The 17,801-nt window shown below is 37.8% G+C and overlaps 1 protein-coding gene across 1 annotated transcript in view; it reads right to left on the minus strand.

Annotated features, from left to right (window-relative positions):
• The window catches only part of hgfb (hepatocyte growth factor b), a 143,783-nt gene that overhangs the window by 31,829 nt on the left and 94,153 nt on the right, over window positions 1-17,801 (minus strand). Inside the window, exons 8-10 of the mRNA XM_057836163.1 lie at window positions 3,784-3,949; window positions 3,429-3,556; window positions 510-603 (exon numbers count right to left, since the gene is read on the minus strand). Coding sequence (XP_057692146.1) covers window positions 510-603; window positions 3,429-3,556; window positions 3,784-3,949 — 388 coding nt within the window. The remainder of the gene's footprint in view (window positions 1-509; window positions 604-3,428; window positions 3,557-3,783; window positions 3,950-17,801) is intronic.

A 17,801-nucleotide genomic window follows, 5' to 3' on the forward strand; every position in this document is an offset into this window, starting at 1 on the left:
CCATGGATCGCTTTAACACAATGTTAATAATGGTAATGCCATCTTGTTGATTTATTGTTATAATAAACTAATACAGTACTTATGTACCGTATGTTGAATGTATATATCTGTCTTGTGTCTTATCTTTCCATTCCAACAATATTTACAGAAAAATATGTTATATTTTATAGATGGTTTGAATTTCGATTAATTACGATTAATCAATTTTTAAGCTGTAATTAACTCGATTAAAAATTTTAATCGTTTGACAGCCCTAGTTTACAACAACTGGCTAACTTGCATAGCAAAGTTCGCTAGCTTAAATGCTGTATAATGCTAATGTTTACCCGATAGTTTAGCACTAGAAACAATCTGGTGTGCATGACAAACAAATTAGTGTGCATTTTTTGATCGGAAGCATATCTAATAACTGTCATAATTCCTTTCCTCCAAATTGCCTTAAATCAACTTACCTGTCTATCTGTAAATGTGTGTTATTCGGTATTGTAAAAATGCTATAATGGACTGACCTGTTGCTGTGCTCCTCCCAGGGAGAGCAAAGCAGGTTGGATCTCGTCCTTGACTGCTCCCCTCGGTATTTCTCGCCGAAACCTTCGTAGCAGTCTGAATTCAATGATTACAAAGCAAAGCAAAAATTTATAAGCATTACATTGAAATACATTTCAATTGCTTGTCTGTCAAAACCTTCAAACTGAAATAAAAATTATCTGCATTAAAGCAATAGGTGTTGCAACAGGTGCTAGTGACATTTTTATAGTTTCTGTACGTGTTCAATCTGTCGCTGTCTGTCTCCACCTGAACTCAGATGAAGTTCGCTTCATTTCCTTCGTCCATTTAAGCTAGTTTAAGCTTTAAGCTAGCTCCGATAGCCACGCAAAATACAGCGGTAGCCAACGGTGTTGTTTTCGTAAACAATGGCGTGAAGGAAAATATTTTGGCGACAAAAAAATTTACATGACGAAGATGCGACGAGCTAAAAACGTGGCTTGGGAGACTAGAACATAACGAGACGATGACAACAAGACAAAAATGCAACATCGTTCCTGTCATACTGTAGTTTGTTGAGGGATTTTTGCTTCTCATTGAAGATTTAGTTTGAAAGTCTTTATAGTAATTACTTATCTTTTGTTTTGGTTCAAATTCCATTAGCTGAATAAGTTTTTTTTTTTGTGTGTGTGTGTAAAAATACAAAAAAACTGTATTTTGATGTTTTTTTGGGTTTTTTTTTTTTCTAAAGGCACGTTATGTTTAATGTTTTCCAGAATTGTGTGGAATTATTCCACCAGAGTAAATTTTATTGTGTTTTTAATAGAGAAATAAGTACTGCCTTTGAAACAGTTAATATTTTTGCACTTTCTTGCGAAAAAGAGCAGTTTAAAGGCAGATTTGTGTTGTATGGGCATGATTTCATCGTTCCTGTTGATTGGAAATGAAATGTAATGGACATAATTTTGTTTAGCTACTTTATTTAACAAATACTGATTAATCTACCTTCCTTAAAAGAATGAAGAAGCTACCAAGTTAGAAAAAAAAAAAGAAATCCTGAAAGGTAGGTGGAAAAGATCGAAAATTGTGGTCATTGTTAATACCGTGATAATCGTTCAATAATTGAATCGTAGCACCCTGAATCGTAATCGAATTGCATTGTGGGGCGCCTTCGATGGCACACCCCTATTGTCTATATATCTTTAAAGTAGGGCTGTCAAAATTATCGCATTAACGGGTGTTAATTAATTTTTTTAATTAATCACGTTAAAATATTTGACGCAATTAACGCAGATGGCCCCGCTCAGACAGATTTAAATGACAGTACAGTGAAACGCTCACTTGTTGTGTTTTATGGAGTTTTGCCGCCCTCTGCTGGCGCTTGGGTGTGACTGATTTTATAGGCTTCAGCACCCATGAGCATTGTGTAAGTAATTATTGACCTCAACAATGGCGGGCTACTAGTTTATTTTTTGATTGAAAATTTTACAAATTTTATTAAAACGAAAACATTAAGAGGATTAAGATTTAATATAACATTTCTATAACTTTTACTAACATTTTTCTTTTAAGAACTACAAGTCTTTCTATCCATGGATCGCTTTAACGGAATGTTAATAATGTTGATGCCATCTTGTTGATTTATTGTTGTAATAAACAAATACAGTCCTTATGTACCGTATGTTGAATGTATATATCCATCGTGTGTCTTATCTTTCCATTCCAACAATAATTTACAGAAAAATAGGGCATATTTTATAGATGGTTTGAATTGCGATTAAATGCGATTAATTACGCTTAATTAATTTTTAAGCTGTAATTTTAACTCGATTAAAAATTTTAATCATTTGACAGCCCTACTTTAAAGTGTTCACTTTTTAATAACGCTGGCGTGATCATAGGACTCCTTGGGTTGATTAAGAACAGAGAGGGGTCCTAACTAGGGCTGCAGCTATCGATTATTTTAGTAGTCGATTAATCGATGAACTAGTTTGTCGAATAACCGAGTAATCGGATAAGGAATGTGAAAAATTAAAATACCTGAGCTGAGCCACAAAAAAAAAAAAAAAAAAAAAAAAAAAAAAAATTAAATAAGGATCTATGTGTAACAAAAGAACAATTGGCTAACTTACGTAGCAAAAGTCCGCTAGCTTAAATGCTATAAAACGGTAACTTAAAAAATAAATGAATAAATAAATAAATAAATAACAATGTTCTTAACAAATGGCTCAGGCACATATTTCCACAAAAAACGGCTAAATATACTCATAAACTAAATTATGAATGCATTTACAAAAACATTAGCTCAAACAAAAACTTAGCTTATGTTGGTTAAGTTGGATTCACCCATGTGAAATGAGGCAGACTAGAGGGCAGTGTATCCACTTAAATCAATAAAACTGAATACAAACACTTTCAAAATAAAACATTACAACGCCACAATAATCAAACAAATACTCGAATCAGCAAAATTTAATTCAAATCTTTTTTTTTCGAATCGAATACTCGAGTTAATCGATTAATCGTTGCAGCACTAGTCCTAACACATTACGATCCACTGGATCAGAAGCCTATCGTCATCGATGGTACTTAAAAATTATCATAAAAACAAAGTATTTCAAAGACAAAGCATTTCAAATCACTCCAGTCCTCCTCACTAATGCATTTTACTCCTAAAGAAAGCAACTGCTGTCTGTTCATTTTATAGTGTAAGAAAAAAAATAATACAATGCCAATGTATCCACATCATGAGACTTTGTTTATGTGAGGCGTGGCGGCAAAGCCTTCCCACACTCCTATAGATCTCCACAGGGACGTGGTGAAAATACGTCTACAATCTTTAGAGCGTGCGGTTTGCGCCCCGAGTGGGTAAAGTGCAGTCCTTATTGTGAGAAAAGGAATTCAGCCGCTGCTATTTTGGACCACAAAGCCCCGTCTCTTACCAGGCTTGTTTGGGAAGCCGCACTGGGGGATGTTGGTGCAGGACATGGTGCGCACTCTCGGGTCCGTCGTGAAGCACCATGGGAATTCTTGGCCGTCGGGGTTCCGGCAGTAGTTTTCTCGCAATTCCCTGGAAAGCAAGAAGTGAAAAAGTGGAAACAGTCCATTTTGAACGCCAAGTTTGTGAGGAAAGTGTAAAGAAAGGGATGTGAAAACACATTATTAACAATTAGATTATGTGGATGCAGAAGTAAGAATGTTTAATTTTTATTTTTTTTAAGAAGGCATATGATCGGACGTCTATCATCGACAACAGTGCTGAAAAAGTTAAACATAGTTGTGTAGACTAAGCCTCACTTGCAAGGATACGCCTCCGGGATGAAAGAGTGGTTATGGGGGTATTGAGAGTCCCAGCGTTGGCAGGTGAGCCCTGTTGGCGTGGTGTCCACCGTCCCTCTGTAGGCTTCTCCTTTGTCCAGGTAGCAGTCGCGTGTTTCGACCGCCGTTCGTTTCCGGGGGGATTCTGCGGAGGCAAAAGGCTGCGTGATGAAAAGAGAAGCTAGACAATGTTGGAAAGATCTCCAATTATGTGGCGTCTAATCATCCTACTGCTGTGAATTGAAATGAGTTTGTCACTTATAGACGTCCAGTCAGTTTGAAGTGGGAGGGATGGCAGCAAAGTCGTTCATTTGCTGCCGTCAATGGCGGACAATGAGTAAAACATACCTATGTACTACTACTAATAATAATAATAATGATTTAAAAAATAATAATTGAAAAATACAACTAAATATTGGAAAATCTTGAATCAAAGCAAAAAAGATGATCTATATACAATCTATATAAAAAAATAGAATAATATATAATAATAAAATAAATGTAAACATATCAAATATAGAAAATGAATTTAAAATTTAAAAATCAAATTAAAAATTATCTAAATAAGCTAAAACGATATATATAATAATTATTTACATATATATAATTATATTAGTGCTGCAACAATTAATCGACTAACTCGAGTAATTCGATTAGAAAAAAATATTCAAATTAAACGCTGCTTCGAGTATTCGTTTAATTAAAGTGGCGTTGTAATTAGGGTTGTTCCGATCATGTTTTTTTGCTCCCGATCCGATCCCGATCGTTTTAGTTTGAGTATCTGCCGATCCCGATATTTCCCGATCCGATTGCTTTTTTTTTTGCTCCCGATTCAATTCCAATCATTCCCGATAATTTTTCCCGATCATATACATTTTGGCAATGCATTAAGAAAAAAATGAACAAAACTCGGACGAATATATACATTCAACATACAGTACATAAGTACTGTATTTGTTTATTATGACAATAAATCCTTCAAGATGGCATTTACATTATTAACATTCTTTCTGTGAGAGGGATCCACGGACAGAAAGACTTGTAATTCTTAAAGGATAAATGTGACTTTGTATAGTGTGACTAAATATTGCCATCTAGTGTATTTGTTGAGCTTTCAGTAAATGATACTGTAGCCATTTAACTGTTCTGCCCAAATGCATGATGGGAAGTGCAACCATGACTGTGCGTAGTGGCACCAATTGATATATACCTGCATTGGGAAATAACATAGGACGTTAAGAAAAAGACCAACTACTACCTTTATTCCCCACATTGCTTCCCACAATATTTCTAATAGTTGAGAGAAGGATAATAAGGCTTTAGCCAATTAAAAAAAGGCTCTAAAGGCTGCCAAAATTCACTCTACTCATTTTACGCTGCCTTTTAGCTCTATATATAGGTAAAACGGCGCCATTATAGATTGAACGCGACATTGCGTGAGTAGGTCATGCAGCGCATGCGTTCATTGCGTTAAATACTTTAACGTGATTAATTTTTATTTAATTAACTACCGCCATTAACGCGATAAATTTGATAACCTTACTTTAAGCCAAAACTCTGGATGAGTCTAAGACATTTATCTGTAACGTTAATACAATTAGAAATCGATTTAATGAAAAAAATATATATATATATTTGAAAAAGGCATGTCCGATATTTTTTTGCCGATTCCGATACTTTGAAAATGACGTGATTGGACCCGATCGATCAGGACATCTTTAGCTTCAATTGCTCTGCTTAGACAGAGGGTTCAGTTACTTATTTTTTTGGATGCTATCCTCATTAAAATATGAAAACCTATAAATGTTTGGGTAGTTTTAGTTTAAGCAGACACTGTTTTTTCATCTGTGTGATTTTGACAAAGATCAGATCACATTTGATGGTGATTCTATGCAGAAATGTGAGAAATTCCAAAAGGTTCAGATACTTTTTCATACCACTGTACTTACAACTTAGTATTTAATTACCACTTACAAAGTAATTGCAATATTCGTTTGGTCAACAATGTTACACAAAAAAAAATCTAATCTAATAAATGACAAATCAAAATGAATTTAAAACAAATGGTTTTATGATGGCCTCAGTATCCTGAGGAGAAAAAACCTGGATGAAAGAGAATATTCACAGTCATATAGGACACTAAGCGATAAACATCATAAAAAGCAATTTGGCGGACTAATTGTACTGCAATTTGCAAAGAAAAGCAATGATACGCGTTTCCAAAAAAAAAAAAAAAACTGCAAGATGCGAGATAAGACAAGGGAGAGCGTGAGAATATAAGAGGCGAGAACGTTCCCAGGGCGCGGCAAAGCGTGCAGACGAATTATGAAACGACGCCAATAATTCACCGCAATGGGCCCACCCCGATAATATCCCTGCCATTTTGTGTGCTGATCTGCATGCTATTCTGCACCTGCACGGACTTCAGGGACTCACACTTGTTTGGCCAAATTGTATCTAACGGAGAGCTTGGGCCAAATATCTAAGTCACAAAATGTTGCATCATAAAAACCTGTATAACATAATAATATAAGTACTACTTACAAACATTTATACATTAAATGCCATAAGATTCTTAATAAATAACAAAGTATTTCCCCTATTTTACCCTATTCCTCAAATACTATTAGCACTCAAGCATAATCCAAGAGTGTCCTACATTGACTGGTAGTAGATAAGCCCGCAATGTTTTTGAAAAAAGTAATTATAAACATAAACATAATAAAAAAACTAACCTCAAGATAGGAAATGAATTCATTCTAGATATCATGATTTTTTTCAAATCATGAATTGTGTTTTACATGTAAATCGCCTAATTCCTTCCAAGATCTACTTAAAGCAACACTAGGTAACAATTTTAGCGACGCCGGTGGACAAAAGCGGTAGTGTTTTGCCTTAAGGAAGACTGCGTTTCCCATGAGGACCAGCGCACACCCGCACAGTGTCGTAAAATCATGAACCCCCAGTCACCTGCAGATGGATTAAATGACATTTCTGTTTCCAACAGCTGTCTGAAAGATGAATAGTAATAAGCAGAGGTGCACGATAATTATCGGTCTGATAATTATCGGTCCGATAACAGGAATTATGACGGCATCCCAATAAATCCAATAACTAGAGATGTCCCGATCGATCGGCATCCCGATCGACCGGGTCCGATCACGTCATTTTCAAAGTATCGGAATCGGCAAAAAAATATCGGCCATGCCTTTTTTTAATATATATATATTTGTTAATTAAATCGTTTTCTAATTGTATTTAAAAAATTAATTATCGCCGTTATGGAGATAAAATTCATAACCCTACCTTAAGCCTAAACTAAAGACTCTGGATGAGTGTAACATATTATGTCTGTAACGTTAAATACAATTAAAAAACGAATTAATCCAAAAAATATATATATACTGTATATATATTAAAAAAAGACATGGCCGATATTTTTTTGCCGATCCAGATAATTTGAAAATGACGTGATCGGACCCGATCGATCGGGATACCGATCGGGATGCCGATCGATCGGGACATCTCTAATTATGACGCGGGAAAAGTTTTGAAAAACTTTTCGTAAAATAAAAAGATTTAGAAATTATCACTGTTATGTGTTATTACCTTGGTCTTTCCAAGGGAAAGAACAAGGTAATGCTGTTGTGCAACTTTATTATTCTTATTTATTACCTTGGTCTTTCTGAAAGAAAGAACAAGGTTATGTTATTCTACAACTTTATTATTATTACCTTGGTCTTTCTGAAAGAAAGAACAAGGTTATGTTATTCTACAACTTTATTATTATTACCTTGGTCTTTCTGAAAGAAAGAACAAGGTATTGTTATTGTGCAACTTTATTGTTCTTATTATTATTACCTTGGTCTTTCTGAAAGAAAGAACAAGGTATTGTTATTGTGCAACTTTATTGTACTTATTATTTATTCATCTTATTCTCCGCGTTTTTTTGAGCCAACGCACAGCCCAAACCGTAGCACCGATCGGCACAGTTCAAGTATCGGCACGACCGGAATTTTCGCGTGACGATGGGAATTTTTCAAACCGCCACGAAAAATTTTCCGTTCGCCCGTAAACGGCAATTTTCCGAAAAATAAAAAAAGTTTCAAAATGTATCTAGTCCTACAATTTTTGACCAAATCACATAATTTGGGCATCAAAAATTCCGGGACGGTGAGGGGCATAAAAGTTGTATACAGAATTTGGCAAAAATTTACGGTTCCCCGGAAATTTGCCAAAAACTTTCCTATTCATTTTGAATGGAAAAAAAACGCGCGCTTCACAGCCCGAACCGTTAGACCGATCGGCACCGTTCAAGTATCGGCACGACCGGAATTTTCGCGTGACACAGGAAACTTTACAAATGGCCCCGAAAAATTTTCCGTTCGTCCGTAAACGGCAATTTTCCGTGAAAAAAAAAAAAGTTTCAAAATGTATCTAGTCCTACAATTTTTGACCAAATCACATAATTTGGGCATCAAAAATTCCGGGACGGTGAGGGGCATAAAAGTTGTATACAGAATTTGGAAAAAAATTACGCTTCCTCGGAAATTTGCCAAAAACTATCCCATTCATTTCGAATGGGAAAAATCCCATTCACTTCCAATGGGATTTCCAATGGAATTTACATTGCATTGATGCCATTGACGGCCATGCATGTCGAATCTACTGATGCCAATGTACTTGGATTCAATTGACTATATGGATGTCGATGCCATTGACTGCCACGGACGTCCAAAATTTTTCCCATTCATTTTCAATGGGGAAAAAACAAAATTTCCCCAAATAAACAGAAAATGGCCAGATATCAATAGGACGTGTCCCCCAAACTTCCCCAATTCCATTGACGCTTATGGGGGGTGCTGCCATTGACTTCCATGGACGTCCAAAATTTTCCCCATTCATTTTCAATGGGGAAAAAACTAAATTTCTCCAAATCGACAGAAAATGACCAGATATCAATAGGACGTATACCCTAAACGTCCCCAACTCCATTGACGCTTATGGGGGGTGCTGCCATTGACATCCATGGACGTCCAAAAATTTTCCCATTCATTTTCAATGGGAAATTTTTTTTTTCCCCCAAATCAACAGAAAATGACTAGATATCAATAGGACGTGTCCCCCAAATGTCCCCGATTGCATTGCTGCTTATGGAGGGTGATGCCATTGACGTCCAGGGACGTCCAAACTTCCCATACATTTCCAATGGCATTTCTTCATGTTTGTTCATTCTATTGATGCCAATGTACTTGGATTCCATTGACGCTTATGTAAGTTGACACCATTGACGTCCATGGACGTCCAAAATTTTTCCCATTCATTTTCAATGGGAAATTTTTTTTCTTCTCCCAAATCAAAAGAAAATGACTAAATATCAATAGGACGTGTCCCCCAAATGTCCCCGATTGTATTGCTGCTTATGGAGGGTGATGCCATTGACGTCCATGGACGTCCAAACTTCCCATTAATTTCTAATGGCATTTCTTCATGTTTGTTCATTCTATTGATGCCAATGTACTTGGTATCCATTGACGCTTATGTAAGTTGATACCATTGACGTCCATGGACGTCCAAAATTTTTCCCATTCATTTTCAATGGGAATTTTTTTTTTTCCCCAAATCAACAAAAAATGACCAGATATCAATAGGACGTGTACCCCAAATGTCCCCGATTGTATTGCTGCTTATGGAGGGTGATGCCATTGACGGCCATGGACGTCCAAACTTCCCATTAATTTCTAATGGCATTTCTTCATGTTTGTTCATTCTATTGATGCCAATGTACTTGGTATTCAATGACGCTTATGTAAGTTGATACCATTGACGTCCATGGACGTCCAAAATTTTTCCCATTCATTTTCAATGGGAATTTTTTTTTTTTTTCCCAAATCAACAAAAAATGACCATATATCAATAGGACATGTACCCCAAATGTCCCCGATTGTATTGCTGCTTATGGAGGGTGATGCCATTGACGTCTATGGACGTCCAAACTTCCCATTAATTTCTAATGGCATTTCTTCATGTTTGTTCATTCTATTGATGCCAATGTACTTGGTATCCATTGACGCTTATGTAAGTTGATACAATTGACGTCCATGGACGTCCAAAATTTTTCCCATTCATTTTCAATGGGAATTTTTTTTTTTTCCCCAAATCAACAGAAAATGACTAGATATCATTAGGACGTGTCCCCCAAATGTCCCCGATTGCATTGCCGCTTATGGGGGGTGATGCCATTGACGTCCATGGACGTCCAAACTTCCCATTCATTTCCAATGGCATTTCTTCATGTTTGTTCATTCTATTGATGCCAATGTACTTGGATTCCATTGACGCTTATGTAAGTTGATACCATTGACGTCCATGGACGTCCAAAAATTTTCCCATTCATTTTCAATGGGATTTTTTTTTTTTCCCAAAATCAACAGAAAATGACTAGATATCATTAGGACGTGTCCCCCAAACTTCCCCGATTCCATTAACAATTATGAAAGGTGCCGCCATTGACGTCCATGGACGTCCAATTCTCCCATTCATTTCTAACGGCTTTTACTTTGTTTTTTGCCAATGACTGGCATTATGATCCATTCTATTGATAGACCTGAGTGGGGCTAAGATCTGTATCTCCACAGAGGAAAGACCAAGGTGTGTAATTTCTCCCGAAATTGCAGTTTCTAGTTATTATTATTATTTATTCATCTTATTCTCCGCGTTTTTTTGAGCCAACGCACAGCCTAAACCGTAGCCCCGATCGGCACCGTTCAAGTATCGGCATGACCGGAATTTTCGCGTGACGATGGGAATTTTTCAAAACGCCACGAAAAATTTTCCGTTTGCCCGTAAACGGCAATTTTCCGAAAAAAAAAAAAAGTTTAAAAATGTATCTAGTCCTACAATTTTTGACCAAATCACATAATTTGGGTATCAAAAATTCCGGGACGGTGAGGGGCATAAAAGTTGTATACAGAATTTGGAAAAAACTTACCGTTCCCCGGAAATTTGCCAAAATCTCTCCCATTCATTTCTAATGGGAAAAGTTCCCATTCACTTACAATGGGATTTCAATGGAATTTACATTGCATTGATGCCATTGACGGCCATGCATGTCGAATCTACTGATGCCAATGTACTTGGATCCTATTGACTATATGGATGTCGATGCCATTGACGGCCATGGACGTCCAAAAATTTTCCCATTCATTTTCAATGGGGAAAAAACAAAATTTCACCAAATCAACAGAAAATGACCAGATATCAATAGGACATATCCCCCCAAACGTCCCCAACTCCATTGACGCTTATGGGGGGTGCTGCCATTGACGTCTATGGACGTCCAAATTTTTTCCCATTCATTTTCAATGGGAATTTTTTTTTTCTCCCAAATCAACAGAAAATGACCAGATATCAATAGGATGTGTCCCCCAAACTTCCCCAATTCCATTGACGCTTATGAAGGGTGCCGCCATTGACTTACATGGACGTGCAAAATTTTTCCCATTCATTTTCAATGGGGAAAAAACTAAATTTCTCCAAATCAACAGAAAATGACCAGATGTCAATAGGACGTATACCCCAAACGTCCCCAACTCCATTGACGCTTATGGGGGGTGCTGCCATTGACGTCCATGGACGTCCAAAATTTTTCCCATTCATTTTCAATGGGAATTTTTTTTTTTTCCCCAAATCAACAGAAAATGACTAGATATCAATAGGACGTTTCCCCCAAATGTGCCCGATTGCATTGCCGCTTATGGAGGGTGATGCCATTGACGTCCACGGACGTCCAAACTTCCCATTCATTTCCAATGGCATTTCTTCATGTTTGTTCATTCTATTGATGCCAATGTACTTGGATTCCATTGACGCTTATGTAAGTTGATACCATTGACGTCCATGGACGTCCAAAATTTTTCCCATTCATTTTCAATGGGAATTTTTTTTTTTTCCCCAAATCAACAGAAAATGACTAGATATCATTAGGACGTGTCCCCCAAATGTCCCCGATTGCATTGCCGCTTATGGGGGGTGATGCCATTGACGTCCATGGACGTCCAAACTTCCCATTCATTTCCAAAGGCATTTCTTCATGTTTGTTCATTCTATTGATGCCAATGTACTTGGATTCCATTGACGCTTATGTAAGTTGATACCATTGACCTCCATGGACGTCCAAAATTTTTCCCATTCATTTTCAATGGGATTTTTTTTTTTTTTTCCCAAATCAACAGAAAATGACTAGATATCATTAGGACGTGTCCCCCAAATGTCCCCGATTGCATTGCCGCTTATGGAGGGTGATGCCATTGACGTTCATGGACGTCCAATTCTCCCATTCATTTCTAACGGCTTTTACTTTGTTTTTTGCCAATGACTGGCATTATGATCCATTCTATTGATAGACCTGAGTGGGGCTAAGATCTGTATCTCCACAGAGGAAAGACCAAGGTGTGTAATTTCTCCCGAAATTGCAGTTTCTAGTTATTATTATTATTCATCTTATTCTCCGCGTTTTTTTGAGCCAACGCACAGCCCAAACCGTAGCACCGATCGGCACCGTTCAAGTATCGGCACGACCGGATTTTTCGTGTGACGATGGGAATTTTTCAAACCGCCACGAAAAATTTTCCGTTCGCCCGTAAACGGCAATTTTCCGAAAAATAAAAAAAGTTTAAAAATGTATCTAGTCCTACAATTTTTGACCAAATCACATAATTTGGGCATCAAAAATTCCGGGACGGTGAGGGGCATAAAAGTTGTATACAGAATTTGGCAAAAATTTACGGTTCCCCGGAAATTTGCCAAAAACTTTCCTATTCATTTTGAATGGAAAAAAAACGCGCGCTTCACAGCCCGAACCGTTAGACCGATCGGCACCGTTCAAGTATCGGCACGACCGGAATTTTCGCGTGACACAGGAAACTTTACAAATGGCCCCGAAAATTTTTCCGTTCGTCCGTAAACGGCAATTTTCCGTGAAAAAAAAAAAAGTTTCAAAATGTATCTAGTCCTACAATTTTTGACCAAATCACATAATTTGGGCATCAAAAATTCCGGGACGGTGAGGGGCATAAAAGTTGTATACAGAATTTGGAAAAAAATTACGCTTCCTCGGAAATTTGCCAAAAACTATCCCATTCATTTCGAATGGGAAAAGTCCCATTCACTTCCAATGGGATTTCCAATGGAATTTACATTGCATTGATGCCATTGACGGCCATGCATGTCGAATCTACTGATGCCAATGTACTTGGATTCAACTGACTATATAGATGTCGATGCCACTGACTGCCATGGACGTCCAAAATTTTTCCCATTCATTTTCAATGGGGAAAAAACAAAATTACCCCAAATCAACAGAAAATGACCAGATATCAATAGGACGTGTCCCCCAAACTTCCCCAATTCCATTGACGCTTATGAAGGGTGCCGCCATTGACTTACATGGACGTCCAAAATTTTTCCCATTCATTTTCAATGGGGAAAAAACTAAATTTCTCCAAATCAACAGAAAATGACCAGATATCAATAGGACGTATATCCCAAACGTCCCCAATTCCATTGACGCTTATGGGGGGTGCTGCCATTGACGTCCATGGACGTCCAAAATTTTATCCATTCATTTTCAATGGGAAATTTTTTTTTTTCCCCAAATCAACAGAAAATGACTAGATATCAATAGGACCTGTCCCCCAAATGTCCCCGATTGCATTGCTACTTATGGAGGGTGATGCCATTGACGTCCAGGGACGTCCAAACTTCCCATTCATTTCCAATGGCATTTCTTCATGTTTGTTCATTCTTTTGATGCCAATGTACTTGGATTCCATTGACGGTTATGTAAGTTGATACCATTGACGTCCATGGACGTCCAAAATTTTTCCCATTCATTTTCAATGGGAATTTTTTTTTTTTCCCCAAATCAACAGAAAATGACTAGATATCATTAGGACGTGTCCCCCAAATGTCCCCGATTGCATTACCGCTTATGGGGGGTGATGCCATTGACGTCCATGGACGTCCAAACTTCCCAATCATTTCCAAAGCCATTTCTTCATGTTTGTTCATTTTATTGATGCCAATGTACTTGGATTCCATTGACGCTTATGTAAGTTGATACCATTGACGTCCATGGACGTCCAAAATTTTTCCCATTCATTTTCAATGGGATTTTTTTTTTTTTTTCCCAAATCAACAGAAAATGACTAGATATCATTAGGACGTTTCCCCCAAATGTCCCCGATTGCATTGCCGCTTATGGAGGGTGATGCCATTGACGTTCATGGACGTCTAAACTTCCCATTCATTTCCAATGGCATTTCTTCATGTTTGTTCATTTTATTGATGCCAATGTACTTGGATTCCATTGACGCTTATGTAAGTTGATACCATTGACGTCCATGGACGTCCAAAATTTTTCCCATTCATTTTCAATGGGAAATTTTTTTTTTTCCCCAAATCAACAGAAAATGACTAGATATCAATAGGACCTGTCCCCCAAATGTCCCCGATTGCATTGCTACTTATGGAGGGTGATGCCATTGACGTCCAGGGACGTCCAAACTTCCCATTCATTTCCAATGGCATTTCTTCATGTTTGTTCATTCTTTTGATGCCAATGTACTTGGATTCCATTGACGGTTATGTAAGTTGATACCATTGACGTCCATGGACGTCCAAAATTTTTCCCAATCATTTTCAATGGGAATTTTTTTTTTTTCCCCAAATCAACAGAAAATGACTAGATATCATTAGGACGTGTCCCCCAAATGTCCCCGATTGCATTACCGCTTATGGGGGGTGATGCCATTGACGTCCATGGACGTCCAAACTTCCCAATCATTTCCAAAGCCATTTCTTCATGTTTGTTCATTTTATTGATGCCAATGTACTTGGATTCCATTGACGCTTATGTAAGTTGATACCATTGACGTCCATGGACGTCCAAAATTTTTCCCATTCATTTTCAATGGGATTTTTTTTTTTTTTTCCCAAATCAACAGAAAATGACTAGATATCATTAGGACGTTTCCCCCAAATGTCCCCGATTGCATTGCCGCTTATGGAGGGTGATGCCATTGACGTTCATGGACGTCTAAACTTCCCATTCATTTCCAATGGCATTTCTTCATGTTTGTTCATTTTATTGATGCCAATGTACTTGGATTCCATTGACGCTTATGTAAGTTGATACCATTGACGTCCATGGACGTCCAAAATTTTTCCCATTCATTTTCAATGGGAAATTTTTTTTTTTCCCCAAATCAACAGAAAATGACTAGATATCAATAGGACCTGTCCCCCAAATGTCCCCGATTGCATTGCTACTTATGGAGGGTGATGCCATTGACGTCCAGGGACGTCCAAACTTCCCATTCATTTCCAATGGCATTTCTTCATGTTTGTTCATTCTTTTGATGCCAATGTACTTGGATTCCATTGACGGTTATGTAAGTTGATACCATTGACGTCCATGGACGTCCAAAATTTTTCCCATTCATTTTCAATGGGAATTTTTTTTTTTCCCCAAATCAACAGAAAATGACTAGATATCATTAGGACGTGTCCCCCAAATGTCCCTGATTGCATTACCGCTTATGGGGGGTGATGCCATTGACGTCCATGGACGTCCAAACTTCCCAATCATTTCCAAAGCCATTTCTTCATGTTTGTTCATTTTATTGATGCCAATGTACTTGGATTCCATTGACGCTTATGTAAGTTGATACCATTGACGTCCATGGACGTCCAAAATTTTTCCCATTCATTTTCAATGGGATTTTTTTTTTTTTTTCCCAAATCAACAGAAAATGACTAGATATCATTAGGACGTGTCCCCCAAATGTCCCCGATTGCATTACCGCTTATGGGGGGTGATGCCATTGACGTCCATGGACGTCCAAACTTCCCAATCATTTCCAAAGCCATTTCTTCATGTTTGTTCATTTTATTGATGCCAATGTACTTGGATTCCATTGACGCTTATGTAAGTTGATACCATTGACGTCCATGGACGTCCAAAATTTTTCCCATTCATTTTCAATGGGATTTTTTTTTTTTTTTCCCAAATCAACAGAAAATGACTAGATATCATTAGGACGTTTCCCCCAAATGTCCCCGATTGCATTGCCGCTTATGGAGGGTGATGCCATTGACGTTCATGGACGTCTAAACTTCCCATTCATTTCCAATGGCATTTCTTCATGTTTGTTCATTTTATTGATGCCAATGTACTTGGATTCCATTGACGCTTATGTAAGTTGATACCATTGACTTCCATGGACGTCCAAAATTTTTCCCATTCATTTTCAATGGGAATTTTTTTTCCCCCCCAAATCAACAGAAAATGACTAGATATCATTAGGACGTGTCCCCCAAACTTCCCCGATTCCATTAACAATTATGAAAGGTGCCGCCATTGACGTCCATGGACGTCCAATTCTCCCATTCATTTCTAACGGCTTTTACTTTGTTTTTTGCCAATGACTGGCATTATGATCCATTCTATTGATAGACCTGAGTGGGGCTAAGATCTGTGTCTCCACAGAGGAAAGACCAAGGTGTGTAATTTCTCCCGAAATTGCAGTTTCTAGTTATTATTATTATTATGCAATGGTTTCTCCGCGTTTTTTCGGCGCGCCGCGCAGCCCGAACCGTACCACCGATCGGCACCGTTCAAGTATCGACACGACCGGAATTTTCGCGCGACGATGGGAATTTTTCAAACGACCCCGAAAAATTTTTCGTTCGCCCGTAAACGGCAATTTTCCGATTTTTTACAACTTTTTCAAAACGCTACTTGTCCTACAATTTTTGACCAAATCACATAATTTGGACATCAAAAATTCCGGGACGGTGGGGGGCATAAAGATTGTATACAGAATTTGGAAAAAATTTACGGTTCTCCGGATATTTGCCAAAAACTATCCCATTCATTTCCAATGGGAAAAGTTCCCATTCACTTTCAATAGTATTTCCAATGGACTTTACATTGCATTGATGCCATTGACGGCCATGCATGTCGAATCTATTGATGCCAATGTACTTGGATTCATTTGACTATATGGATGTCGATGCCATTGACGGCCATGGACGTCCAAAATTTTTCCCATTCATTTTCAATGGGGAAAAAACTAAATTTCCCCAAATCAACAGAAAATGACCAGATATTAATAGGACGTATACCCCAAACGTCCCCAACTCCATTGACGCTTATGGGGGGTGCTGCCATTGACGTCCATGGACGTCCAAAATTTTTCCCATTCATTTTCAATGGGGAAAAAACTAAATTTCCCCAAATCATCAGAAAATGACCAGTTATCAATAGTACGTCTCCCCCAAACGTTCCGAACTCCATTGACGCTTATAGGGGGTGCTGCCATTGACGTCCATGGACGTCCAAAAATTTTCCCATTCATTTTCAATGGGGAAAAAACTAAATTTCCCCAAATCAACAGAAAATGACCAGATATTAATAGGACGTATACCCCAAACGTCCCCAATTCCATTTACGCTTATGGAGGGTGATGCCATTGACGTTCATGGACGTCCAAACTTCCCATTCATTTCCAATGGCATTTCTTCATGTTTGTTCATTCTATTGATGCCAATGTACTTGGATTCCATTGACGCCTATGTAAGTTGATACCATTGACGTCCATGGACGTCCAAAATTTTTCCCATTCATTTTCAATGGGAATTTTTTTTTTTTCCCCAAAATCAACAAAAAATGACTAGATATCATTAGGACGTGTCCCCCAAATGTCCCCGATTGCATTGCCGCTTATGGAGGGTGATGCCATTGACGTCCATGGACGTCCAAAATTTCCATTCATTTCCAATGGCATTTCTTCATGTTTGTTCATTCTATTGATGCCAATGTACTTGGATTCCATTGACGCTTATGTAAGTTGATACCATTGACGTCCATGGACGTCCAAAATTTTTCCCATTCATTTTCAATGGGAATTTTTTTTTTTCTCCCCCAAATCAAC

This window comes from Corythoichthys intestinalis, chromosome 5 (genome assembly GCF_030265065.1).
Source record: "Corythoichthys intestinalis isolate RoL2023-P3 chromosome 5, ASM3026506v1, whole genome shotgun sequence".
In the NCBI taxonomy this organism is placed as follows: Eukaryota; Metazoa; Chordata; class Actinopteri; order Syngnathiformes; family Syngnathidae; genus Corythoichthys; species Corythoichthys intestinalis.